This window comes from Polyodon spathula, chromosome 3 (assembly GCF_017654505.1).
Source record: "Polyodon spathula isolate WHYD16114869_AA chromosome 3, ASM1765450v1, whole genome shotgun sequence".
In the NCBI taxonomy this organism is placed as follows: Eukaryota; Metazoa; Chordata; class Actinopteri; order Acipenseriformes; family Polyodontidae; genus Polyodon; species Polyodon spathula.
The window spans coordinates 53,023,998-53,048,420 of record NC_054536.1 but is presented as its reverse complement, the minus strand read 5'-3'; the positions used below and the strand labels follow the sequence as shown (position 1 = coordinate 53,048,420).

The window sequence follows — 24,423 nt, the reverse complement described above, 5'->3', positions numbered from 1 at the left end:
ATTCAATAATTGATCAATAATAATATTTAAATTGACGTATTTCAAAGATTGAGGATTTACTATGAACACACATTCAAGCGCAGACACAAGGAATGGTTAATCAATAGTAGTATTTTATTAAGTACACAAAAAATAAAAAAAAATAAAAGTCAGAAAGTAAATCTCTTAGTCTAAGAGATTTAATCTTAGAGTAAGAAAAACAAGTCCTTACCATCACACACCTCCATGTTTAACACTTGGCATGATGAACTTTTCTTTAAATTCTTCTCCTCTCTTCCTCCAAACATATTATAACTTTCTTAGTGTCTGACAATAAAATTTCGTTGAAGAAATCATCAGGCTTCTTCTTGTATTCAAGGGAAAACTCCAATCGCTTTCTTTTGTGTATTGTTCTTAACAAAGGTTTGCATCTTGGTTTTCGCCCGTGGACAGTCATCTTGTTAAGGTATCGTTGAATTGTTCACTCATGAATTCCGTGACCTTCTCTCAATTCTTGTGTTAAATCTTTTGCAGTAATCCAAGGATTTTGCTGGGCTGCTCAAACGATTCTTCCAGATTTTGCAGAAATCTTTCTTTGTCTTTGTGACAAGTGTGAGTGGTGTAGTGCAGAAAACAATACAAACCAAACAGCAATTCTTCAAAAAACATCTGTGTTTTCTTAAATAAAACAGAAAAAGACACCCCTCTACCAGCAGTGGTATCGGGGGTTACACGGCGAGTGTTTCAAGCTAAAAAACAAACAGTAATAAGTCCCCAGTGCACAAAACTGCTCTACAAAAAGTCGGGTCTGTGGTGCCTGCTGTTGTGCAGTGAGGGAAGTGCTCGGTGAGGTGTGGATTGACTCCGTGGCTGCAGCCCCTCACTCTCACTCCTCCTCTGCAAAAGACAAAACAAACACATAACAAAAATAACAAAATGCAGCTGCGGTCGTCAGTTTTACGTTTTCAACGCAAGGCAGCGTACTGACATGGCTGCTTCCCCTTTGTACCCATACACTCCTCCCTGCAAACAACCCGTCGCCATGGTTTCTCCAATAGAGGGCCGTCCCGCAGCTGCTTGCAATGGAGGTGTTCCGGACACTTGCAACTACGCACCCCTAGCAGGCAGTATACCACTGTCCTTACCCGGCGCCCTTTCTCGTTTTCGGTAAATCAAGTCGTTCTGCTTTTTTTCTGGCAGTTTCTCCTTTTTCGTTTACACCGAGGATGGAAGGTGCCCACTTGAAGACCCCAGAGATGTACCCTACTTAGCTCAATCCAGACGGTTGTCATGCTGATGTGCTGGGGAGACCGCACTGGGTTGATCACTGGAGCCAGCATCGCAGCCGTTGTGTGTGCTGATGCGCTGGGGAGGCAAAATGAGCTGATCCCTGGAGCCAGCATTACACTTCAGCAATCAACACCAGACAGAAGGATATCTACATCATCAGATGGAAAACAACGCAAATGGATGGAGATGCAGATGGATCACATTAGTTTAATGCAAAGCTATGTCTTAGTTGGTGCTTATCTTGGCGAGAGCCGAGTTCAAATCAGCATGAAATTGAACATCTACTCTCATGTAATGGAAATCAATCTTGCCATTTTGAGATTGTTTCTGTACTCTTTAGTTTTAACCATTTTTGTTGCTTTTCTGAATTACAAACTTCCCATTTATTTTTCAGCACTTGATGATTATGTATTTATTTATTCTATAATTATCATCAGGAGTTGGTTTTCAATCATGGTAATTGTCAACAACTGGAAATGAATAGGTTTCATACGAAATATGCTGATTGCCCAAATACTTTTGTCAACATATGAAATTAGTTTTTTCATGTTATTTTTCATTTTATGCATGTTATGTAATGTTGTTGTTTTATTATAAAGCTGAATTTTTAATTTCTGTCTTTCAATAGAACAATTAGAAATTATAGAAATCACTTTGTGTTTTTTCTTTTTTTTTTTTTTTAAATTGCCCAAGTACTTTTGTCTGCAACTGTAATAGATAAACATTCTCAATCCAAACCCAATTGCTTAGGGAGAGGGGTGAAAGCTATATTGTGAGTTTGGCCATTTAGATACTGATGCATAACTGACCACTTAACTGCAGATCTAACAGGATATTCTCAACAGCTAACAGGGTGACTGCTGTGATCCTAACATTTTGGTCTTCAGTTTGTTAAAAAAAAAAAAAAAATCAAGGCGAAGCATTTCAGCTCCTTGTGAATTATTATATTATGTAGAACTACAGTGAAAGTGACTTGGGATATGCAACACATTGGAAAAATGCATTAATTAACTTGATGGGAGTAGTTAAAGGATGACGTTAATGGCTTAACTTAAAATAAGTTACATAAACCTTAAACAAAAGAATCAGTCTTTTATCAGGCACAATAAAAACACAGCTGCTGTCAGCTTTCACCTTTCAGTCAAGTTTCCAGTACTTTATTTGATATTTAAAAGTGTTCTGACATCATACAGAAAAACTGAACCAGATTTTTTTTTTTATTTTTCTCCACAAACAAAGGTTATAATTATATCAAATCAGATAAAATTCTCCACAGTCTAAAGGTTTAATAGGAACCAAATGTAAATAATGACCACAATTCCCAAACAGCGATTCAAAGGCAAATATACAGTAGCTTGTTTATAGAAGACAATATTGGAACAGGGTACCTCTAACTTGGGGCTGTGCATGAAATAGCTGAGGAAGCAGACACAATAATTCTTAGCATTAATTTTAATTTATAAACACACATACAAACACTGTAAGTAAGTACTAAATGTATCTGGTCGTAATATCAAACAAACCTTTCAAAGAAAAGTTTTCCTTCAACCCCTACCCTCATCTGCACCAAGAAAAACAACAAAGCTTTCCCAGATTTATTGGCAAGTATTTCAAAGCAGCCAAGTAACTGTACCGTATTTTGTAAGTGACAGCATGCCCACCTATCATAAAATGTGCATAGTTAATCAGTCGTTCATAGGTGGACATCATCATGCTATGACCCATTAAACCTGCATCAAATAAATGTGCTTCAAATGAGGAAGAATTTTGATGGCATTTGCAGTACCTAAACAACTTCAAGACACTTTTTAGACAACAGAAATGGGTTGTCAACAACTTTAAGCTGGAACTTAAATGGCTCCCCAATTTACATTCCTGTGGACACATGTCCTTCATTGATATAAATGTGTTTGCAATAGTTCAGTGTACAGTTGTATTTTCTGTGCACCACAAGCATGCCTTGTACAGCTATAATTTCACTCTGAAAAAGATAAGGGCCTTATACTTGTATGGTCATTCTTGATTGAATGTTGGTCAGTAATAAGAAAGACGATACAGCACTCTGCCTTTAATGCACTTTAATTTGCACTTATCTGCTCCTATTTTACTGTATTTAACCCTGCACTTAACCCAATCTGCAGTATTTTGTATTTCACCTGCACTCGTATCTAACCCTGGTGTAACTATCAACACTTATCTGCTCTTGAACTGCCTCAATATTAAATCATTTTGTGTTTTGTATTTGCTCTTATTAGGACTGAAGTCCTAATACAACTGTATTTTGTATCTTGTTCTTAATTGTACTGTAATTCTTGATATGTATTTTTTGTATACAACTGTAAGTCGCCCTGGGTAAGGGTGTCTGCTAAGAAATTGATTAATTAATTAATTAATTAATTAATTAATTAATTAATAATAATAATAATAATAGGTCACACAGGGTGAAAAAATGGGAATTTTGTTTGGGGAACAAAACATTGCTAGTAAAAACTATACTTAACAAAAAAAAAAAAACTATACCAAGTCCCTCACGACTCTAAAAGCAAATACTTTTTTATGATTCTTTCAAATTTGTTATTGCTTTTGTGGAGTTCTCTAGCAGCTTACAACTAGTTAACAAACTCCTGGTAACTAAAAATTGAGTGGGACTGCTGGGGAGAATTGTGATGATTTACAATCTATACCCAGGATCAGGTTACTGCGTTTATAGCATAACTTTAAATAAAGAAAACAAAAACATAAACTCCTTTTTTTTTTTTCAAACAGTAAAATTAAAAAATGATTTCAAGTTAAAAATGAAAACAATATAACTGTACTTAATCAGCCTTAAATACTTTTTGGAGGCAGTGTCAGCCAGGATATGGGCACATGTTTGTTTTTAGTATTCATTTTTTGGTTTAAGACCATTTAAGGTGTGTGTAACAGAGGCTGAGCAAGCAACCAAACCACTGTTCAAAAGGAGCAAATTCCTCTGTTTTTTTTTTTCAGACTCCTATCTTATTACCTTACCTCACCTGAAAACGGGGAGAATGGTTCACCTGTTAAAATGTTATCGTCTGAGGTTAAATAGAGGAGTCTCCCTTTCTTTTAACGGGAATCGGGGTGACCGTGTGTCATGACTTCCTAAATCTAGATTCCTAATCCTGTCCAGTTTTCTGGATCAGGGTGGATTTCACAATCCTGACCATGATTCTTTTATTTTTGTTTCCCATACAGTAGAAGGTCAAACGCCACATTCTTCATGTGCAGGTCTGAATTCATCAACTTGCATCCCCATAAGCAACTCCCACTAAATAGAGCTGGAATTGCCCTCTGAATGAGGTCCTTAGGGAGAGGTAGGGAGAGGTGGGGAAAGGGGGGGAACAGTTAATTTGTACAAAAGTAAATAAAGTGTAACTTAAGACATTGAAAATGGCAGATTGTCCAAAACTATTAGCTTAAACACAGCATAAGAAGGATAAGATCTTGTTTCTTAAGGAAGAGAAATAAGAAAACATTCAATCATTCATTTTTTAGCTTCCTGACATTGTACTGTCCATTTCACCACAATCACAATGTGTGATTTCAGCAAAATATGGCATTTTCAGATGTAGTTCATTTTGGCAGCTTTTAAAACCGTCTTTACTAGCAGGTAGCTAACATGGCCATAAAGATTCAGGCTGTGATTTATTGAGATGCAGCTTATATTGCGCAATATGTGCCATTATTGTTAATTGTGAAAAAATTAATTCATTGTGGCTTTGGCGAGAGCAACAATCTCACTACTAAAGTTATGAAGATAGGAACCTGAATCTATTTATATATCAAATTGGTTTACAAAGCTGCATTGTGACTTGTGCTGACTATACAAATGTTGGGATGAACCAGCTATGAGAAAGTAGACACAGGATTTCCCTGAAAGTACTTTTGAGTGCATAATGATATCAATCATCAAAGGCAGGCCTCAAAATCAAGTCATATTTCTCCTCTCTGTGTTTCCAACACTTCATAGAACTATCACGATCAGTACAAAGATCAGCTGAGTTAGTCCGTACATAGTGGGCTTGTGGAAGAGTGCTGGGTAATTCACTGACACATGGGAGACAGAAGGGTGTACTTGAAACACCGCACAGGTGCCCAGTTTTATTTAGTTATCCGCATAGCCGGGGTCCCCGCCCGTCACTTACTGCTCCCTCAGCATGCTGTCTATTTCCTTACGGGGTCTGCCCAAAGTTTCCCCGCTACCACTACTTTTTTTTTGTTTTCTTCTCTTTAGGTTTCTTTCGGGTCTTTTAATCCTGGCTGTTCTCGGTCCTGGACCAGAGCTTCCGCAAGCTCAGCCCTTCTTAGAGGAGCAGCAGACCTGAGGGAACAGCAGAATGTTATTTTATAGGGCTAGCAATCCCCCCAAGACCCGCCTCTCAGCCATTCAGAGAGAGGGAGAGCCAACACAGCCTCTCTCCCACCTCTCCGTGTCACTGCCATGACCAACAGGCGGATATTGTACAGCTGCTGCCCTCTTCCTGCAGCACTATGAACGCACCAGAAAAGTCAGCACAGATCTCTTGTTACATGGGCCAGTGACATATCCTTAATACCTATTCTTCACATAAACCATTCCTAAACCCAGTCTTTGGGACCCTAGTGTCTTCTGGATTTCGTTCCAACTGATCTCTCAGTTACTTAATTGAACTACTAATTTGCTTAATTATACTTTGTTATTGTTCTCAGCTCCTAAAAAGTTGCAGATTTCAAGTTACTTGTAACATTTTATAGTTAACTTAAAATCTCCAAATGTTTAAGAGCTGAAAACAGTTAAAAAGGTATAATTAAGCACATTATTAGTTCAATTAAACCAGAAGACACTGGGGTCCCCTGACTTAAACACCTTTTCTGCATGATTGGTAGCAGTTGCAGGTGTGCATATGTAAAGCCTGTATATTAGGACATTGAGGAATACAAAGAAAACATGACTTGAAAAACTGTGATAACAGCAAAACCAAGAAGAAAAAAATAGAGCAATGTCCACTCAGTCTCTTATAGTCTCACTCGCCAACCTAATTAGCAACAAGTAGTGTTGAAAATAAATTAAAATAATATATAATAGTGTGTGATATTGAGGATTAATTGGAATGAAGGAAACAAACACAAAAGCTATAATAAAATAAGCATTTTTGAAATGTAACAGAATCCATTCAAAAATCAGTCAAGAGGAGGAGGAGGAGGTCTGCAGTATCTTTAAAAAGATGCGGAGTACACACATGAGTGAAGAAAGGTATTATCCCTCTTACTGCAGTGCTAGAAGCTTGGCAAGGCCCATAACATAACAGATCAGAGCCCTCTGCCAAGGCTTCCCTCTCTCCTGTGCTCTCCTTCATTTATGTGTGTGTTCCTCTGTTAAAATTAGGTGTTTCCTTTTTACTCACTTACTGTATACAGATGATTTTAATGTCCACTGGAGAGTAGAACCTTCTGCTTTCTGCTATTCCATTGGACCCACCATTATTATTAAAATGAGCATTTATGGAGTAAATTCCTTTGTTATTAAAGTGAATACTTTTTGCAATGCCATTGTATAATAGAGATTGGGTGAATTCTGAAACCATTTCTAAAAGTATCTATTTTTCTGGTTCATGGTGTAGACCAATTGCCTTGGCGTTGTAATACTGTGAGTAACAGGTTGCATTTATTTATTTTTTTTGTAGGACTGCGGGACCTCCTCCAGATACAACAATGACAAATGGAATAGTTCAAGTGAAAGTAATAAACTGCACACAGCAGAAAAATATGAACACGGTGAGTCATCAAACCTAACCCTATACGATAGGCTGTGGTGTTAAACCTTTTTCTTTCTTATTCATTTTTTAAGTTCACAGAACAGGAGCAAAGCAGTTTGTGTGGAAATGGAGAGAGAAAAGAGTGCTTGAACTTACTGGTATTGAATGGGGCTGGAGCTGCTGGCCAATATATATTGGAAAAGAGTGTTGCATCCCCAGAGGGAACTGGAAATAAGAACAAAGAAAGAAGAAAGCAAAGAGGTTTCCCCCATATTTCTCGAAACAAACCGAGCTCTGTTTTTTTGAGGATGTAACATTGATAATGGATAATTGCAAAGCATATGACATGGTTTATTTAGATTTCCAGAAAGCCTTTGACAAAGTCCCGCATAAAAGATTAAATCTCAAACTAAACGCAGTAGGGATTCAAGGAAATATATGTACGTGGATTAGGGAGTGGTTAACATGTACAAAACAGAAAGATTGATTAGAGGAGAAATCGCAAAATGGAGCGAGGTAACCAGTATTAGGTCCTCTGCTATTCCTAATCTACATTAATGATTTAGATTATGGTATAGTAAGCAAACATGAAAAAATTGCAGATGACACAAAAATAAGAGTGGCAAACACTATTGTAGCAGCAAAGGACATTCAAAATGATCAAGACAAGATTCAGAACTGGGCAGACACATGGCAAATGGCATTTGATAGAGAAAAGTGTACGGTACTGCAAGACCTAGGAATTTATGTTGACTCAGAAATGTTTTCATTCTAGACAATGCGGGGAAGCTATAAAAAAGGCGAAAAGTTGAATTGTGAAAAGTGTTGAATTTAAATCAAGGGAAGTAATATTAAAACTGTACAATGCATTAGTAAGACAAAAAGGATATTGCTGCTCTAGAAGAGTGCAAAGAAGAGCGACCAAGATTATTGCGGGTTTAAAAGGCATGTCATATGCAGACAGGCTAAAAGAACTGAATCTATTCAGTATTGAACAAAGAAGACTACGCGGCAACCTGATTCAAGGATTCAAAATTCTAAAAGGTATTGACAATGTCGACCCAAGGGACTTTTTCGACCTGAAAAAAGAAACAAGGACCAAGGGTCACAAATGGAGATTAGACAAAGGGGCATTCAGACAGAAAATAGGAGGCACTTTTTTACACAGAGAATTGTGAGGGTCTGGAATCAACTCCCCAGTAATGTTGTTGAAGCTGACACCCTGGGATCCTTCAAGAAGCTGCTTGATGAGATTTTGGGATCAATAAGCTACTAACAAACAAACGAGCAAGGTGAGCCGAATGGCCTCCTCTTGTTTGTAAACTTTCTTATGTTCTCCAGTGATGGGGGTGAGGGGAGCAGCAGTGCCAGAGCTCTCCCTGATTGGCTAGGACTTCCGAATTACCTATTGGAACACAACATTTTTATACCGTGTGCGAATATTTCTGAGAATTATGGTTACATTGTTGAGTGAATCTGCATCACTTTTTGATATTTTTCTAAAAGTTTAACATGCTAATGTAAATCTGTAAAAAAAATCTTATGTGTCTAAACCTGTTAAGATTTGGATTGCGTTCATAATAATTCCTTAGTGTCTGCTTACTACTTCCACATGTTGAGCCATCTAAGCAATTTTTCAGAAAAACAGACCCACTAGTCAGACCACTCTAGCATTCCCCAAAACATATAATACAACAAAAACAAACCCTCAAGTCAGACCAGTCTAGCATTCCCCAACACATATTTAATACAAAGTCATCCTTTAACAGAAATGAACATGCTCTGACTTTAAGATGTTTTATAACAACCACTGAAAAATATCACAGTGCTTTTTAAAAATAAATGTCGAAACTGCATGGAAAAAAGTGGCATAAAAAACTAACCAAAACTATTTAAATCTGTTGCATTCCAATTTACAATGGTCTGACTTTGTAAACACAGGAAACTGAAAATGTTGTCTCAGGGGGGTGTTTTCCTCCTCAAGCTCATTCAGCTCCGGAGACAAAACGTAAATTAGAAAAAAGGATCACAGGAGTAAGTGCTCCGTAATCAGCACTTCACTATAAAACATTGCATATATTAATTACTAAAAATATACAACATACAATGTGATAGTTAAGACTGAATTGTATTTTATGAGGGCCGCAATTTGTTAAATAAGGTAATTATAGTCTGCAAAACTGTCAAAGAAGATGGAACTTGGATATTCCTGTATATTAGTCAGTAAACATAATACATTCCTACAAGGAGCAGATAAAAGTATACATTGGTCTTTGTAATGCAAGCTGTAACTAAGTTAATCCATTGTATACATTGTATTGTATGTTAGTTATTGTAAATAGTTTGCAAAGGCTTGCTGCAACCTGCATATGCTACTCAGGATAGGTCATGGAAACTACAGTAGATGATTCAGGTAAAAGGTTTCTTTTGTCAAGTTAAATCATGGAAAGTTGAAAGAGATTCTGATGTTTTAGTGGTTCAACTAAATTACATTTTAGGATGTATGGTTCTTCACATCTCACAGTGTGTTTTCTTGCTTAGTTTGTGTGTTTTTAGGCCTTCCTTCATTGGACACAGTAAGGGAAATCTTGGAAGCCTATTGTGCCAGACCTGTCATACTTTATTAGAAAACCCAATTTTGTTTAAAAAAAAAGACCTTTGATCAATTCAAATATGTAACTCGTCACTTTTTTTAAGAGAAACTTTACAAGCACTAGGATTAGTGTGCTTTTCAGCTCAGTGGGAATGTCTCCTGGACTTCTTGGGATATGATTTATGGTTTGGAGCGTTTATGACTAGAAATGAAGCATAGCCTGCCATTAAAAAGATCTCCAAGAAAACGGATTAGAAGGGATAACTTCGTCCTTGTCGAGAGTTTCCATGGAGATGCCATGCTGATCCCAGGTTGGATTAGGCAAAGCATACAGGCCTGTCAGCTTTATGTGTTACGGCCTTGGTACCTGTCCAAGTGGATAGTGGGGATTTGTTGCTGTCAATTTGTTTTGTATTTTATAAGCGCAGGTAACAAAAGCACTGCTTGCTCAGGGCAAGGCTTTCTTTTAATTGTTGTTTTCACCCCTTATTAAAATGCACCCATTAGAAAGATGGAACATAAACAGGGAGCTACTGAAAAGCACTGAGAACCCAGCTGTCATATAGCTTGCTATATTGGCAAGCACTTAAAGCTCTCTGAGCAGAGCCACTCTCTAGTGTGGCTAGAAAATGTTAAACACCCAGACGCCGAAATTACTGGACTACTAGATAGTGCATAAGAACAACACATATCCACTAAATATTAATCCGCGAAATACTAATATATAATAGCTACTGTAAAAATAGCAATGTTGTTTATGGAATAGCCTGTGAAAAATGTGTTGAAATAAAATATGTTGGAGAGACTGGAACAACTTTATATAAAATAATTTAGAACTACCTTTCATTAATTAGAAATGAAAAAAAAATAATGAACCAATTGTACAGCACTTCACCAGTCAATGACATGACATAAAAGATGTAAAGTTTGTAGTATTGGAACAGCTAAAATTAGACAATGAAGAAGAATAAAAGTAAAGTAAATGGATAGATAGACTGAACATGACTATACCAGCGGGACTCAACAGAAAAAAATGAACTAATTAATTCCAATAAATATATAAAAGTTAAAAATAATTAAATAAACAAAATTGATCCAAAAGTTGTGCATGCTGATGCATTGGGGAGGCCAGGTCAAGGCTGATTCTCAGAGCCAGCATTGCATGATGATATAAATATAATTTTACATAAAATTATATTAATTAGACTTAATATAGATTTAAAGATATAAGTAAAAATGATGTCACAATGTATAGAACACCATTACATCATGTAAGAATAAATCATGGATTTGAATCTAAACAATAACAAATAGTTGTCATGCCGTCAAACACCTATAATTACCTCCAATGTTTTGATTCAAACACATGTTCCCTTTAGAAAGATATGTACAACATATCGAAACGTTGGGCAGCTGGCTCTTTGAGCTTATATATATATAAAAATATAAAAATTTAAAAAAAGAGCCGGTTCTTTTGTACAGCAGCATCGGTGCTATGCTTTAGTGCGAGAGGTCCTGGGTTCATGGCCTCCCTCCGCCTGTGTGTGATTGCCTCGCCCTGTGTGATGCGCCTGCCTGCATTAACCGAAATTGCTACAATACATTCCTGCAGGACAACAGTGCGACCTAAAATGTAATGCTATTAAGTTTAAGCAGAAAATATAATTTTCATATACAAACACTCTATGGTCCCAGTTTTGAAGCAAGTGCAAATCTGAAGCAAGGGAAATTATCTGAGATGAATTAAAAAAAATACACCCAGGGTACAACTGGCAAGAAACAACTTAGTAACATGAAAGAACATCACATTTTTACCACTGAAAATTAGTTTTGCCTTTGCACTTGCTCAGAATAGGGTCTTGTAAGTAGTAATGTATTAGTCTTATGTATTTAACAACTTGCAATAGTTTCCATCCAATGTATATTGAACATTATTTCATTTGAAATAGGTATAGGGGCCTGTATACATTTCCATTTTAAGTTAATATACTGTTTGCTTTGAATCCACCCATAAATAGGTACACTATTACAGTAATACAAATAAGTGTCTATTAACATAATTTAGAGAGAAAAACTAGTGAAATCAAAAATTATTTTAGGGTAACACATTCACTGTGTGAATTTATTTTGGAATTTGCTTGTTTGATCAACTTGGGAGTTGGCAATTATTCAATAATTTGTCTGGATCTAATGTTTGTTTTTTTTCTTTTCCATGATTACATGTTGCTATAAGTTTACCATGGGTTACTGCAATAAGGATTTTATTTTTTTTTTTTTTATTTTTTTTTTTTACTATATTTATTATCTAAACAAATATCTAAACAAATACCAGAGTTGACAACATTTTATCAATGGGTGCCTTTGTAAATCATCCATTGCACTCAATGCATGTAAGTCCTTTGTGCTTCACATTATTTTACTGTAAATCTCTGTGGTTTTAAAGCTTTCTCCAGTGAGAAGGTAAAACAACATGGGTAAAAGCAGGAATTGACAGGCTGAGGTAGGGGTTAAAGGTGCAGTTGCTCCATCTTTCACAGGAGATGTTACCAAAGTCCCGGGATGTGAGTAAAACAAAAACACAGCATCAGAGATGTGGTCAATTTTGTATGGAAATGAAAGTGTCTTAGCTGGAGGTGGGGTGAAAAAGAGGACAGAGTTGAACAGAATATCTATAGAAAGACTCCCGTGCAGAAAGTTAAGTATCTTGGCAAAGAGCCTCGATTCTAAGCATAAAGCAACAGAGACCCAGGTGTTGCTCGATAGCTCTACTGTAATCTCCTCATCGCAATCACAAGGATCTGTATTAGCTAGAAGAGTTTACAGCATGTTAATAATTTGCTTCTGTGATTGAAAAAGTAAAATGAGTTGTAAACAAAAGATAAAATATTCTAGCACTTTGTATAATAAAAGAGGGATATTAAAATTATTTTAATAATTATTGTTAAATCCTTAAAAAAATAGGGTGATGTGTAATAGGGACTGCCAGAAAAAAATGGGCTGATGTTCCCTGTTTGTTTGTATTATTTTATTTATTGCAATAATAGCATCTACAGTAACATGATTTTTGTAGTGACAGTTATAACCACATTCTCATTGAGTTTGATTGTACCTAATCGCACAGTGCTACCAAATGGTCAAATGTTGTAATTGCTACAGTGATCTTAATAGGTAAGTCAAATGCATTTTTTGCACTCCTTGGTATTCATTTGGCTTCATACAGCTGTGCTACAGTAATGGGATTTAGGGCTTCCCAGGGTCAAGTAGACAACAGCCGAAGATGAATGCAGTAACAGTGTACACATAATTATAATGTGATAACTTGTAATGTGATATTTTATAATGCAATACTTTGTACTGTGATACTTTGTAACAATTGTAAGTCACCCTGGATAAGGGCATCTGCATAATAATAATAATAATAATAATAATAATATACTTCTTCACTACCCTGTCATGCTCAGTGTATCCATTTACAGGTAAGATACTGACTCTCAACAGACCTTTTCAGGCGCTGTAAGCCAAGGTTGCCAAGAATGTGAACTGTGCCACTGGGATAGTGGTGAGAGCACCACCTGACATGAAGTTAATCCCCAGAAAAGCAATCAGATGGAAATTATTTATGGCCACTGTTCCCAAGGCAAGATTGAATCTGGAGTCCCCTTGATCAGTGGCAGTTCTTTTGTGGGTTTTATTAATTCCTAAGAAGACTAAACAGTAAGATTTGCTTAAGAAAGTACATGTTCCTTCTATTTGCAGATGGAAGTACTATGTATAATCAAGATATATAGGTATACGAGCTCTGTTATTGTAAACGCGCACTGTATAATTATGTTTTCATCATCTCTGCTTTTCAAAGTTTGTTTCTCAGTTTTGCTTTATCTGTGGGTGTTTCTACATTACAGAGGCATTAGTGTTTCTTGTCACTTCACTTCCTTTACTTTGTCCAGTGTTCCCATGTTGGGTGTCTGTTTAGTATTATTATTTTGTTGTTGGTTGCTGCTTAAAGTGCACATCAGTGTTTAGACCACAATGACGTCAACCCTATCAGGAAGCTTCTGCGGCCATAATCAAGTTATTGCATGTGTGCTTTCAAACCAAACCCTTCTGGCTTGGGAAAACTAACCAGAGGGATGTACACAAACCCAAAACCCACCCACAGTAAATAAGTTTGAACTTTTTTTTTTTCTAAGTGGTATTTACAGAGTTTGTGTTTAACACTACTGCATGAGCAGAAATAAAGCAAATAATATTATAATTAGTCATTATTCAAACATTATTTGCTATAAAATGGCTTAAACATTTCAAATTGGCCATTTGTAATCCCCATTTGATGGTAAGGCATTCATGCAAAGTATATTTTTAACACATTTTGTTAAATAATCTTCCCTATTGCATTTACTGATACTACAGCTGATATCTCATAAAGCATTGAAGCTGGCAATTTTCAGTGTTGTGGATGACAAAGTCAGAACGCTTTGAATTATTGTCTCCATTCTCAGTATCCTGTACAAGTGCCTTCTGTGATTCAAGTTCGATTGTGGGTGTCATACAAGAAAATGAAACCTTTCCTGCCATTTTTTTTTTTTTTTTTTGCAAAGGTTTTTTTTAGCTGTGAAACTTCTAATATGCTGTCATATTGTGGTCATGTAACTTTTAAAGTTTAAGTTGCATACAGACAGTACACTTTAAGTTAATATCTTAATGTTTGGTACACAGTTGTATTCTTTGATTTTCTTACATAAGTTCCATTACCAGTGTTGTCCAGTAAGAATGAACTCTTTCAATGCCACATTGCTTTAGGCTCTGGACAGATCTATGCTGCAACCAGATGCTTTGACATAGGCTCTTCATAGTTGGTAGACAGCTGTATTCTCTGATTCTCTCAATACAGTGCCATTATAGGTTGTGTCTAGTGAACATTAATACTTTCAGTGTTTCATTGTTTTAACCTCTGAATATATCAGTGATACAATATCTTTCACGTACATTTAATGCATGTTTACAAACCATTTCATCTGATGTGACATGCCCCTTAGGTTACAGTGTGGTAGATGCTTTGTTTTTGTTCATAAAAACTACCATTTCTAGTTTAGTTTGCAGTGATCTATTTTCTGGACACTATTGGACAGAAGTCTATACAATGGAAACCAACCCATGGGTATTTGTTGCTAGTCTGCAAGCACTTATTTTCAATAAAATGGCCCCATCCTAACAATATATACAGTAAAAGGCATGTATGCTTTAAAACATGTAGGCACAATGTAGCCTACTTTGATTAAGTCTATGCTATAATATACTACTTGGGTTGGGGCTTCATTGTAGTAAATAATTACTATTAAAACCATCTCAAAACAGATACTGTTCCACTGAATCTTTAGAAAACAGTAGTAAATAGAATAGAGATATATATTCTGGATACTTTGTAAAAGAGCCGGGCTGCAGTACTCAGTCCTGAGATGAATCCAGCAGCGACTTACCTGGAGGTTTCACTTTCACAGAAAATAAAAAGTAGCTTTTCATGTTTCTGTCTGTAAATTATAAGTATACTTTGTTATATCTACATGCTTTTTGGGCACAACATTACAAGGTTTGCACCAATAACAGACTTTTAACTTTATAATGTTAGCAACTTTAAACATTAATTGAACCACAACTTCCCTAAAGATAAATCCTGTAAAAACGGTATGCTCATTAAACACCACAGTATGATTATTTTAATTTAGTCAGAAACTGCCATTTAAGTACAGTCAAATACAAAAATAGTGGAAGTTGTGGTAATTTGGGCCAGTAGTCCACATGTTTATTGTTCTCATGATGTTTCATAGTCCACCCACAGTTTTTAAAAAAATGTATTTATTTTAATTCAATTCACTTTCAGTTAAAATGTTCCCAGTCATGTGCTAAAAATAGGCTCCAGACATAATCAGTGAATCAGTATGTTTTCATTTGAAGGATTTATTCTTGTAATCTCCTACCCATATTGGACTGCACTGATTGGAAATTATTTATTTTTTGTCACCTTCTACATTCCTCCTAGCAGATTTGTAAGTGTAGTTGAGAAACAACACCCTTGTCTTTCGAGGTGCTTTTTGGACTCTTCTACAGTATGTGGCTGTTGTTTTAATTTGAAATGAAAATATCTGTAATTCAGTACATTCCCAGTAAATCTAATATATAAACAACCAAAGCTTGTTATCATATGGGCTTAAATAGTCGTTCCAGAAAAGCTGTTGCAAGGAGTTCAGTATATATTATATATATATATAATATATATATATAATATATATATATATAATATATATATATATATATATATATATAGTGCACACTGAATGTCATGTACAATGCCTTATGTTTTATTTTATATGGGTTCTATTCCTGGCATATTTAATTGAACTTTCCTTTTTAATTTGAATTCCTCCTTGTTGGTCAACATGTGTTTAAGTTCCACTAAGCATTCTGTGCTGAGAGGAAATATTGAACTTTCACAAACCCAGATTAACATTTTTCTTTAACTACCTAATATGACATGAGTCCAAGAACTGTGCTAATCTAGGTCTGTGAAACCACCCCTGTAATTTTTTTTTAATGGCATTCTTAACAGGAAAGATACTCTTGATGCCAGCTCTATAATGTTGTACCTTGACAGAAAATCACTATGATAAGAGGTTTTAAAACTTTAGGAACTAAATGTTTTCCAGCTGGTGTCCAGATCTGTTTGAAGAGAACAAAGAGAACAGAATTATTTTTGAGGCTTTCAGGATTCAATTAAATGTATTTAATTCTGGATTGCAGGTTTCCTGCTAACTAAAATTGCCCAATTTCCATTATGAGTTTTTGGCTTTATTTTTGTTATTTGACTATCAAATGATTGCCTCACAATCAGTCTTTTCTCCAGCATGTGGCAGGTGTGTGTCATAGCTTACAATGCAAAGTGACATTGCAATATGTTAAGGTCACAGTATTTAACAGGACTCGGAATGAAGCCAGAAAACAAGCTTGCTTTATTTATATATTTATTTATTTTTGCAGTAGAACCACAGATGATGAACAAGATGACCAGACAGAAATGAGCAGATTAACTTTTTTTAATTTAACTCCAAACATTTACAGATTTAGTGGGATGTGGTATTCCGAGGACTGCTATGAAATGCAACATTGAAAAAAACGCTTGTACTGTAATTGCAATACCACATTACTGCTCATCCACAGGGAGGGATTGTTAAAGGTTACAGAACACTGCAATGTTCGTAAGAAGCGCATTACTTTATTCACATTACAAAATCACAACATATATATTTTTATTTACACATCATGGGTGATGAATCAGCTGGATTTTCAACTTTTGCTAAGGTGGGAGGGGGGGTGGTCCCAATATACTATGGTCCCGACTATGATGCTCATGAGACAAATCCTCTTTGCTGTGATGAATGCAACATGGGACACAACAAAAGAGAAAGTAATGCACTTCTTTTAACCCTTGTTCAGTCTGCTGATTTTTATGATTTCCATTACATGAGAGTAGATGTTAAAAGATCATGCTGATTTGAACTCGGCTCTCACCAAGATAAGCTGCAACTAAGGTGTAGCTTTACAATAAACTAATGTTATCCATTTGTAGTTCCTTCAGCGGCACCAATTCAGCAAAACCTTAGGGGTGCAAAGTTTAATATTTTCGTCTGCATTCGGTTCTGAAAGAACAACTTTGGTCTATCAGAATTCAAAACGGCATATAGGAGTTAAAGTGCACTTTCCAAGCATTCTGATTTCTGAGCTCACAACATTTTATTTCTGTATTTCAGTTCAATGTCGTTTGTTTCTGCGATTGAAAGGTCCTGAACAATGTACCAGATGGATTGCTTGAAAGCTTCATACACTAACGAACTGAAGCACCAAACTGATTGGTTTGTTAAACAAATTAAAGAACAGTAGTTTTGTATTGGTCCGGATGGCATTTGTATTAATTAAAAAACATGCAAGGTGCCATAATCATGATTATTGATGAGCTCTGGAGAAGGAGTGATTATTTGGTGTATTTAGAGGATCGCACCCCTTTTAATGCCACATCTAGGCTGTTTTTTCTTGGTCCAGCTTTTACCCAGTCCTTCGTACACAAAGCATCTATTGGCTACAGGTACAGCAAGACTGCACTCACGCAACGCTTCACACACAAAGTACAAAACGTCAAGAACAAAACCCCAACACACCCCACAAACGCTCATAAAATAATAAAACGAACAAAAACAAATACATCTCATCCAATTCCGTACTCACAAGCAAAATCCACAAGCAACCATTTATGCGGGACAACTAAGCGCAACTGTTTTTTTTCATTTTGTTTTTTTTAATTTGGTAATCATAGTAAACTGCACATTCTGAAATTAAAACACAATGCTACTGTCATTTAAATAAATTGTCAATGATTATATATATATATATATATAGATATATATATATAATATAAGGATTGGCTAGAAATATAATGTAAACCAACTGGAAGGAGAATGTAAACCAACTGGGTGGTAAACAAAGAAATTGAATAATATAATCTGCTTGAGATTAAAACTAAAAATGGGTTCACTGATAAACTGGAATAAATACTTTTGTTTGGCAGAGACCGTACCTGGGGGGCATTAGGACTCAACTTGTAAGGTTTGTAAGGTCAACTTGGAAGGTTTTGAGTGCCGGTGTGTGCGGATTCGGGGGGGGGGGGGGTGTTCTGTACTATTGTATGTTTATACTATGGTACCCAACTCCTGTGGACTGTTACCCTGACACTATTTGAGCCAGCGGTGCGCAGTTATTGGAACTAGCGCATCGCAATAATCGCACAGATATTGGTATATGCAGATGAATTAGGGCTTTCGCCCAATTCAAATTTGATTGCGCTATGTGCATATTGAATGTCCACCTAGAATGCATTTGATTTGCATCACTTGTTTCTAATTACCGATGCATTACCATATGCTAATAGGACCGTAATAAAGAAACAGAAGGAAGGCAGTGTGCTGGACAGAGGTGAGTGCATGTTTCCACACTCATCTGTTGGGCATGGGAATACACTATAAATGTCACTATGATATGCACATGTTATATATGTTATGGAAACAAAAAAAAGAGGCTTATTGTTTGTATGTTTTTGCTGCAAATTGACTATGGTGATGCAGTGTATAGGTTTGCAGCACCATCAACTTTAGGTAAACTGGACTCGCTATATCATGCAGCATTGAGGTACAATACAAATACAAGATTTAATACTCATCACTGTATATTAAACAGTTTGGTAGGCTGGACTTCTTTGGCTTTACGCAGGTTGAAGCACTGGTATATTCTGCTATATAAGGCTATTCAATGTAAATTATATGAATATACTTATTTAAATGAATACCTTATAGCTTCCCATAGTAACCATAGCCTCAGATCTCATTCTTTTTTGCATTTTAAAATCCCAAATGTGCATACTGAGGCTGGTAAAGGATCCTTTGCTTATTATGCCCCATGGTCCTGGAATGAGTTCCAGTCCAAACTAAAGCTGCAGACCCAGATATCTTTATTGCAATTTAAGAGTAAACTGCATGATTTCGTGACTGAGAGTTGTAATTGTTTTAAATAGTTGACTACTTTTGTGTATTTTGATTATTTTTTTAAATGTAATTTGCCTGTGTCTTAATTGTATTTTATTGTGTACTTGTTCTCCGATTGACTTACTCCTCATTGTTTATATATATATATATATATATATATATATATATATATATATATATATATATATATATATATATATATCTCTATCTCCTGGTATTGACTGTTGATCTACTAAAAAACTTAAAAAAAAAATAAAAAACAGGAAGATATTGCATAATCGGCAACCAGTTTGGGGTCATACAAGTACTAATATTTTTGTGCATAGTTTTTGCAAAGGCTTTGTTGGGCACACAAGCCATAGTCTTACATATTATATATTATAAAACAATGACTCGTGTGTCTAGAAAAACTGGTTTTCTGAATAAAGTGTCTAGAAGGGCTAATATTCCGATAGTATCCTAATACTAACTGGGTATTTGGTATCACGTTTATCCAGAATACGGACATATTAATTCGGACTAGCCTGTTTACATGCCATGGAATAGCTATTCAAATTTCCCACTATTCCGAATACAACTGGAATCCTGATAGAACAGGACAACTGGAACAGGTACCCGGATAGCAATATGGATACAGTCAATTGCACCTATCACACGCGGCAGGTGCGCGACCTCATAAAAACCCTGCATTATCTCCTCACTGTTTGCTCTGGTTTGTGCTTGGCGCATACCTTCGAATATATCAGGATCACGCATATTGTCGGCCACTCCCCCCATATTGCACGATGCATACATTTTATTTCTGCACAGCGCAGAATGGATTGTGACACGTAAAAGGACGTTTCGAATATGGCAACTTGGCACAATTTCGGCACAACGGCCATTTGTGACGCGCACACCGCTCTGCGCAGTGCACAAACCTTTTGAATATCAGGCCCTCGAACTCTTCAATGCTGTCGATTTTGTGTCAAATGCTTCCATTGATTGAATAAGTTTTTCATTATCTGTGAAGCTTCGACTAAATTCGGCAACGAACCAAGCGATAATTGTGTAGTAAGTCCTTTCGTCTTGTTGTTAACATTGGTTGGTTCTTCATCCTTGTTTCATTGTCCAGTTCTGGCATTGGTAAAATAGTCGGCTAAGAACTTCGATATTTTATGGATTCTTGCTGGTCTGGAATGGACAATTGTATATGTGGAAGTCCCGGGGTTCACACCAATCTCAACACCAACAGTTGCAGTGAAGTGTTTTGCTTTCATGAATGTATCTTCCCATTCTGCTTCTGATCAGGCTGTTTGTAAATGCTTCTGGGTTACTCTGATCAATTCTGTTGCTCGCAACAACACAAGACCGCTTTGTTGCAGTTGCTCAGAAAGTGCTTTTGTTATACTTAGCACCTTTTCCAGTAAGTGAAGGTAGATAATGGAGGCAGATTCTAGTCTTGTCTTAAAACTAGCTGCCTCGTGGAGCTGTCTTTTTGCAGTGAGACTTGCTTGCAGTACAGCCAGAATAGCTTCATACCGCAAAACAATCTTGTTAATTGCTCTGTACCAATACAGCCACAGTGTAGTAGTTGTTCGTACTCTGTGAAGAGGGGGCTGTTTTAGGTGTTTCTGCATCTGGATAAGCAGCTCATGTCTGGTGTTGCTGTTTGCTAGGAAGTTGTACAATGTCTGCACTACGCCAAAAAACTCTGAAAGATCTGACATGTCTGAAATGCTGTTGACAAGCACCAGACTTAATCTATGAGCATAGCAGTGAATGTACACAGCATGAGGTACTATTTCCTTTATTTTTGCCTGCACTCTGTTTGCACAACCACTCATCACACTCGCACCATTGTAGCACTGCCCTACACAAAACTGGAAATCAAGGCCTGTACTGCAAACTGTTTCTTAAATAAAATTTGCTAAAGAATCAGCACTAAGATTATGCATGTGGTATGTGCCTATTGCTCTTTCTTTCACTGAACCTTTGTGAATGTACCTGATAATTAAAGCGAGCTGCTCCTTCTTTGACAGATCTTTTGTCTCATGAACTAAAATTGCAAAGCATTGTGCTTCTTGAATTTCAGTGAGGATTGTCTTTTGTATTCGCTTACCAAAGATGTGAATCAGGTCGTTTTGGTACTCGTGTGATAAGTAATGTCCATATCATCGTTCGATTTTTCTGAGGTTTTCATTGCTCTCAGAAAATGCATTTAGCAGTTCAACAAAGTTCCCTTTATTGTTTTATGTACTGGATTCAATCATGGCCTCGGAATGGCAAACCTTGTCGACCCAAGAAAGCTTGTTGCTCTAAGAAGAGCTTTGACATGAGCTCGATTTTTCTGCACTTCTGCTGACCTCACTGTTTGATATATTTGACGCTATAGATGTTTTTTCACCCGAACATATTGCCCTGTACTCTGACCATGCAATGTTGGAGCTTCTGTTACGGTCACTTTCTGCATGTTGTCTAAAAAGAGCGTGCATATCTTTCCAGTTATTAAAGCCTTTATCAATATAAGTTCTGCTTCCGTCCTTTTTTAAACAATGGCCTGCAAAATGGCAACACGGAAAACAATAAACTGCATTTTCAATTTAATATTCAATCCACTCGTGGACATGGTCAACATTTTGTGAGAATCTACGTCCCTTTTTTCCTACAGGAAAGCTTGGCTGTACAGGAGGGTCACTTTTACATTTGCTCACATCACTCACTGTAAGGTTGACTTCTGTAGTTGTGTGTGCTGCAGTCTCCATCGTGCAAAGCTGTTTGAGTATCTCCTTGGGTAACTGTTAGCAAGGCCTTGCTATCAGCTTCCCTCTCAGTCTCAACTGAAGATGTTTCATTTCAACTTTTCTTTTGAAAAAATTTGAATGGTACTTTGCTTCCCTGTTTTCACTGTGAACACACAATGCTGTGAGGCTGGCTCTGGGAATCAACCACAGCGCAGTCTCCCCAGTACATTAGCATGACACCGTCTGGATTGAGCTAAGTAGGGTACATCTCTGGGGTCTTCAAGTGGGCACCTTCGATCCTCTGTTTCGTCGACTAGCTCACGACACCTCAAGAGGGCTCAACAGTGATTCTGGCGTCCCAGCATCAAGCCCCCCCCCCCCCCCCCCCCCCTCCAATCATTCAAACCAAGTTTCGATGGGCGAATTCAAACCAGCTTACCCGTAGATCAGCGTTTCTTTCTTTCCATTGTGCTTGAGATCCCCAACCAGAATCTTTCTGTCTCAAACACAGCCAGTTGCTGCTCCTCTCTGCTGCTTCAGATAAGTTCTTCACTATGCGACGCACATGTTGTCCACTGAATACAACGTCTGAGAAACCAGGTTGTAGAGTATACCACAAATCCTTGACAGCCCACCTCCACTGGGTAAATCCAGACTCTCCATCCTCACTGTTCCACTTCAGCGGCTAGTTGAGCATACCACAGTTTCTTCCTCATATGCCACATCTACAGCATCCTTCCATGGCATATTAACTCTAACTCTCAGGTGAACAAAGCATGCTGATTCAGACCACAAGACGATATCTGGTCTAAGGTTAGTGGTGGCAATCTCAGGTGAAAAAATAAACTGTTGACCAACATCAGCCAGCATCTTGCAGTCCCTAGCAGCTTCCAGTTGTCCTTGGTGAGGCTTGGTTTTAACAGATTTTCTTGGCGGTTGCTCACCTGAGTGGAGGAATGTTGATGTCTACTGTGCATAATGTTTTGATGGTACTGGTGTCAACTTATTGGTCATGTTAAGTTTGTCTTCCAATGCTAAAGCCAAACATCGCAGCTCCTGGTAATGGCGCCAAGTAAACCCATCTTTGGCTAAGACTCACCCTACATCCTCTCAATGTGCCTTAATATTGCAGTTTGTGATCACAAAGAACATGAGGGATCCTCTCTTACCCAGAGGTTTAGGTTCAGTGGTGATGGGATAACCTCATATGCTGACCTGATGAGGAAACTGATCCTGCTCTGTTCCACTGTCCATAGGTCTTGCCAGCCAATCTTTCATTGTTCCACACTTTCCCATCTCATCCATTCTCCCTGCTTGGCCTTGGAAATGGCCGTTACGAACCTCATACTCTCCTCCTGCTTTTTGCACCTCATTGACTACCGGCTTCCTCTGTTGAGCTGAGGCTGACTTGTGCCATATAGGAGGAGTTGAACTGAGACAAGGACCTCCTCTTCCATGCTGAACTTGCCCCATGATATCACCAATTCAAAAGGCAGCCTTTTCATCTTCCATGGTTTTCTTTGCCGCCCACTTTCTTCCAGTTTTCAACACAGGTGCTGCCTCCCTGTGACCAGGATGGCTTTGCAGGGGTGATGTCAACCAGAAATAGACTCCAAACACCGATGAATGATGGTGAGTTTTTTTGCAAATAATAATACCAAACAAAAAGATCTAAACAAAGCACATAAAACAGGACACGGCACTTGTGGCCAAAAATAAAAAGGTAAACAAAACGGACAACACTAAACAAGACAGTGGACGAACAGACAAACAAGTACCATGCTGGCACTTCCAGCACGTTGTAGCAGTTGTTATTTCAACTCCAAAAACTCCTCTCTCACCCATTCTCCACTCACCAAACACACGACAACCCCAAGTTAGTGAAAACATGCAGCTTTTATGCAGCTGTACCGAGACTCGATTGCTAATCAATCATTCAATTAGAGTCTCGGTACAACTGCACGTGAATTAATAAAAGTGCAATTCCCTGTGCTCACATATTATTTTACTTGCACGTGAAGTGCTGTGCAATCCTCGTGCCTAAATACAAATATACATTTTAAACACTTGTGCTCGTAACCCATATTTATATCCTGTGTATTTTATACATAAACACCAACATTAACACACTACATACAACATAAAACACCAATAAACATAAGGGGGCGAGACACTTCGCCACACTCCCTTACATGTTTGTCGCGTGATTCTACTAACATAATTTCCAGTTGGACCTTGGCGAACTTAAACACCTCTGTTAGAGCGGAGACTGGGAGCTGCAGTATTTCTTTACTGTAACTGTAACTCCCAACCATTTTCTGATGTACAAACATTTAAAGCTTCCATCTTCTCTACTGTTGTCAAAGAAACCTCTTACAGTCAGTAGCCACAGCAACTTCGGCAGTAGACCAAACTGAGCACCAGAGTAAAGCACTGCTGTCTATGCTCTTCAACCCTTCCACTGGTTGTTGTCTAACTTCTCCCACACGAATTGTGTC

The 24,423-nt window shown here is 37.3% G+C and overlaps 1 protein-coding gene across 2 annotated transcripts in view; it reads left to right on the top strand.

Annotated features, from left to right (window-relative positions):
• LOC121313173 (uncharacterized protein KIAA2012 homolog) overlaps positions 1 to 24,423 on the top strand; it is a 177,078-nt gene that overhangs the window by 74,471 nt on the left and 78,184 nt on the right. For both annotated transcript variants that reach the window (XM_041245465.1, XM_041245464.1), the window contains exon 8: positions 6,954 to 7,044. In XM_041245465.1, coding sequence (XP_041101399.1) covers positions 6,954 to 7,044 — 91 coding nt within the window. The remainder of the gene's footprint in view (positions 1 to 6,953; positions 7,045 to 24,423) is intronic.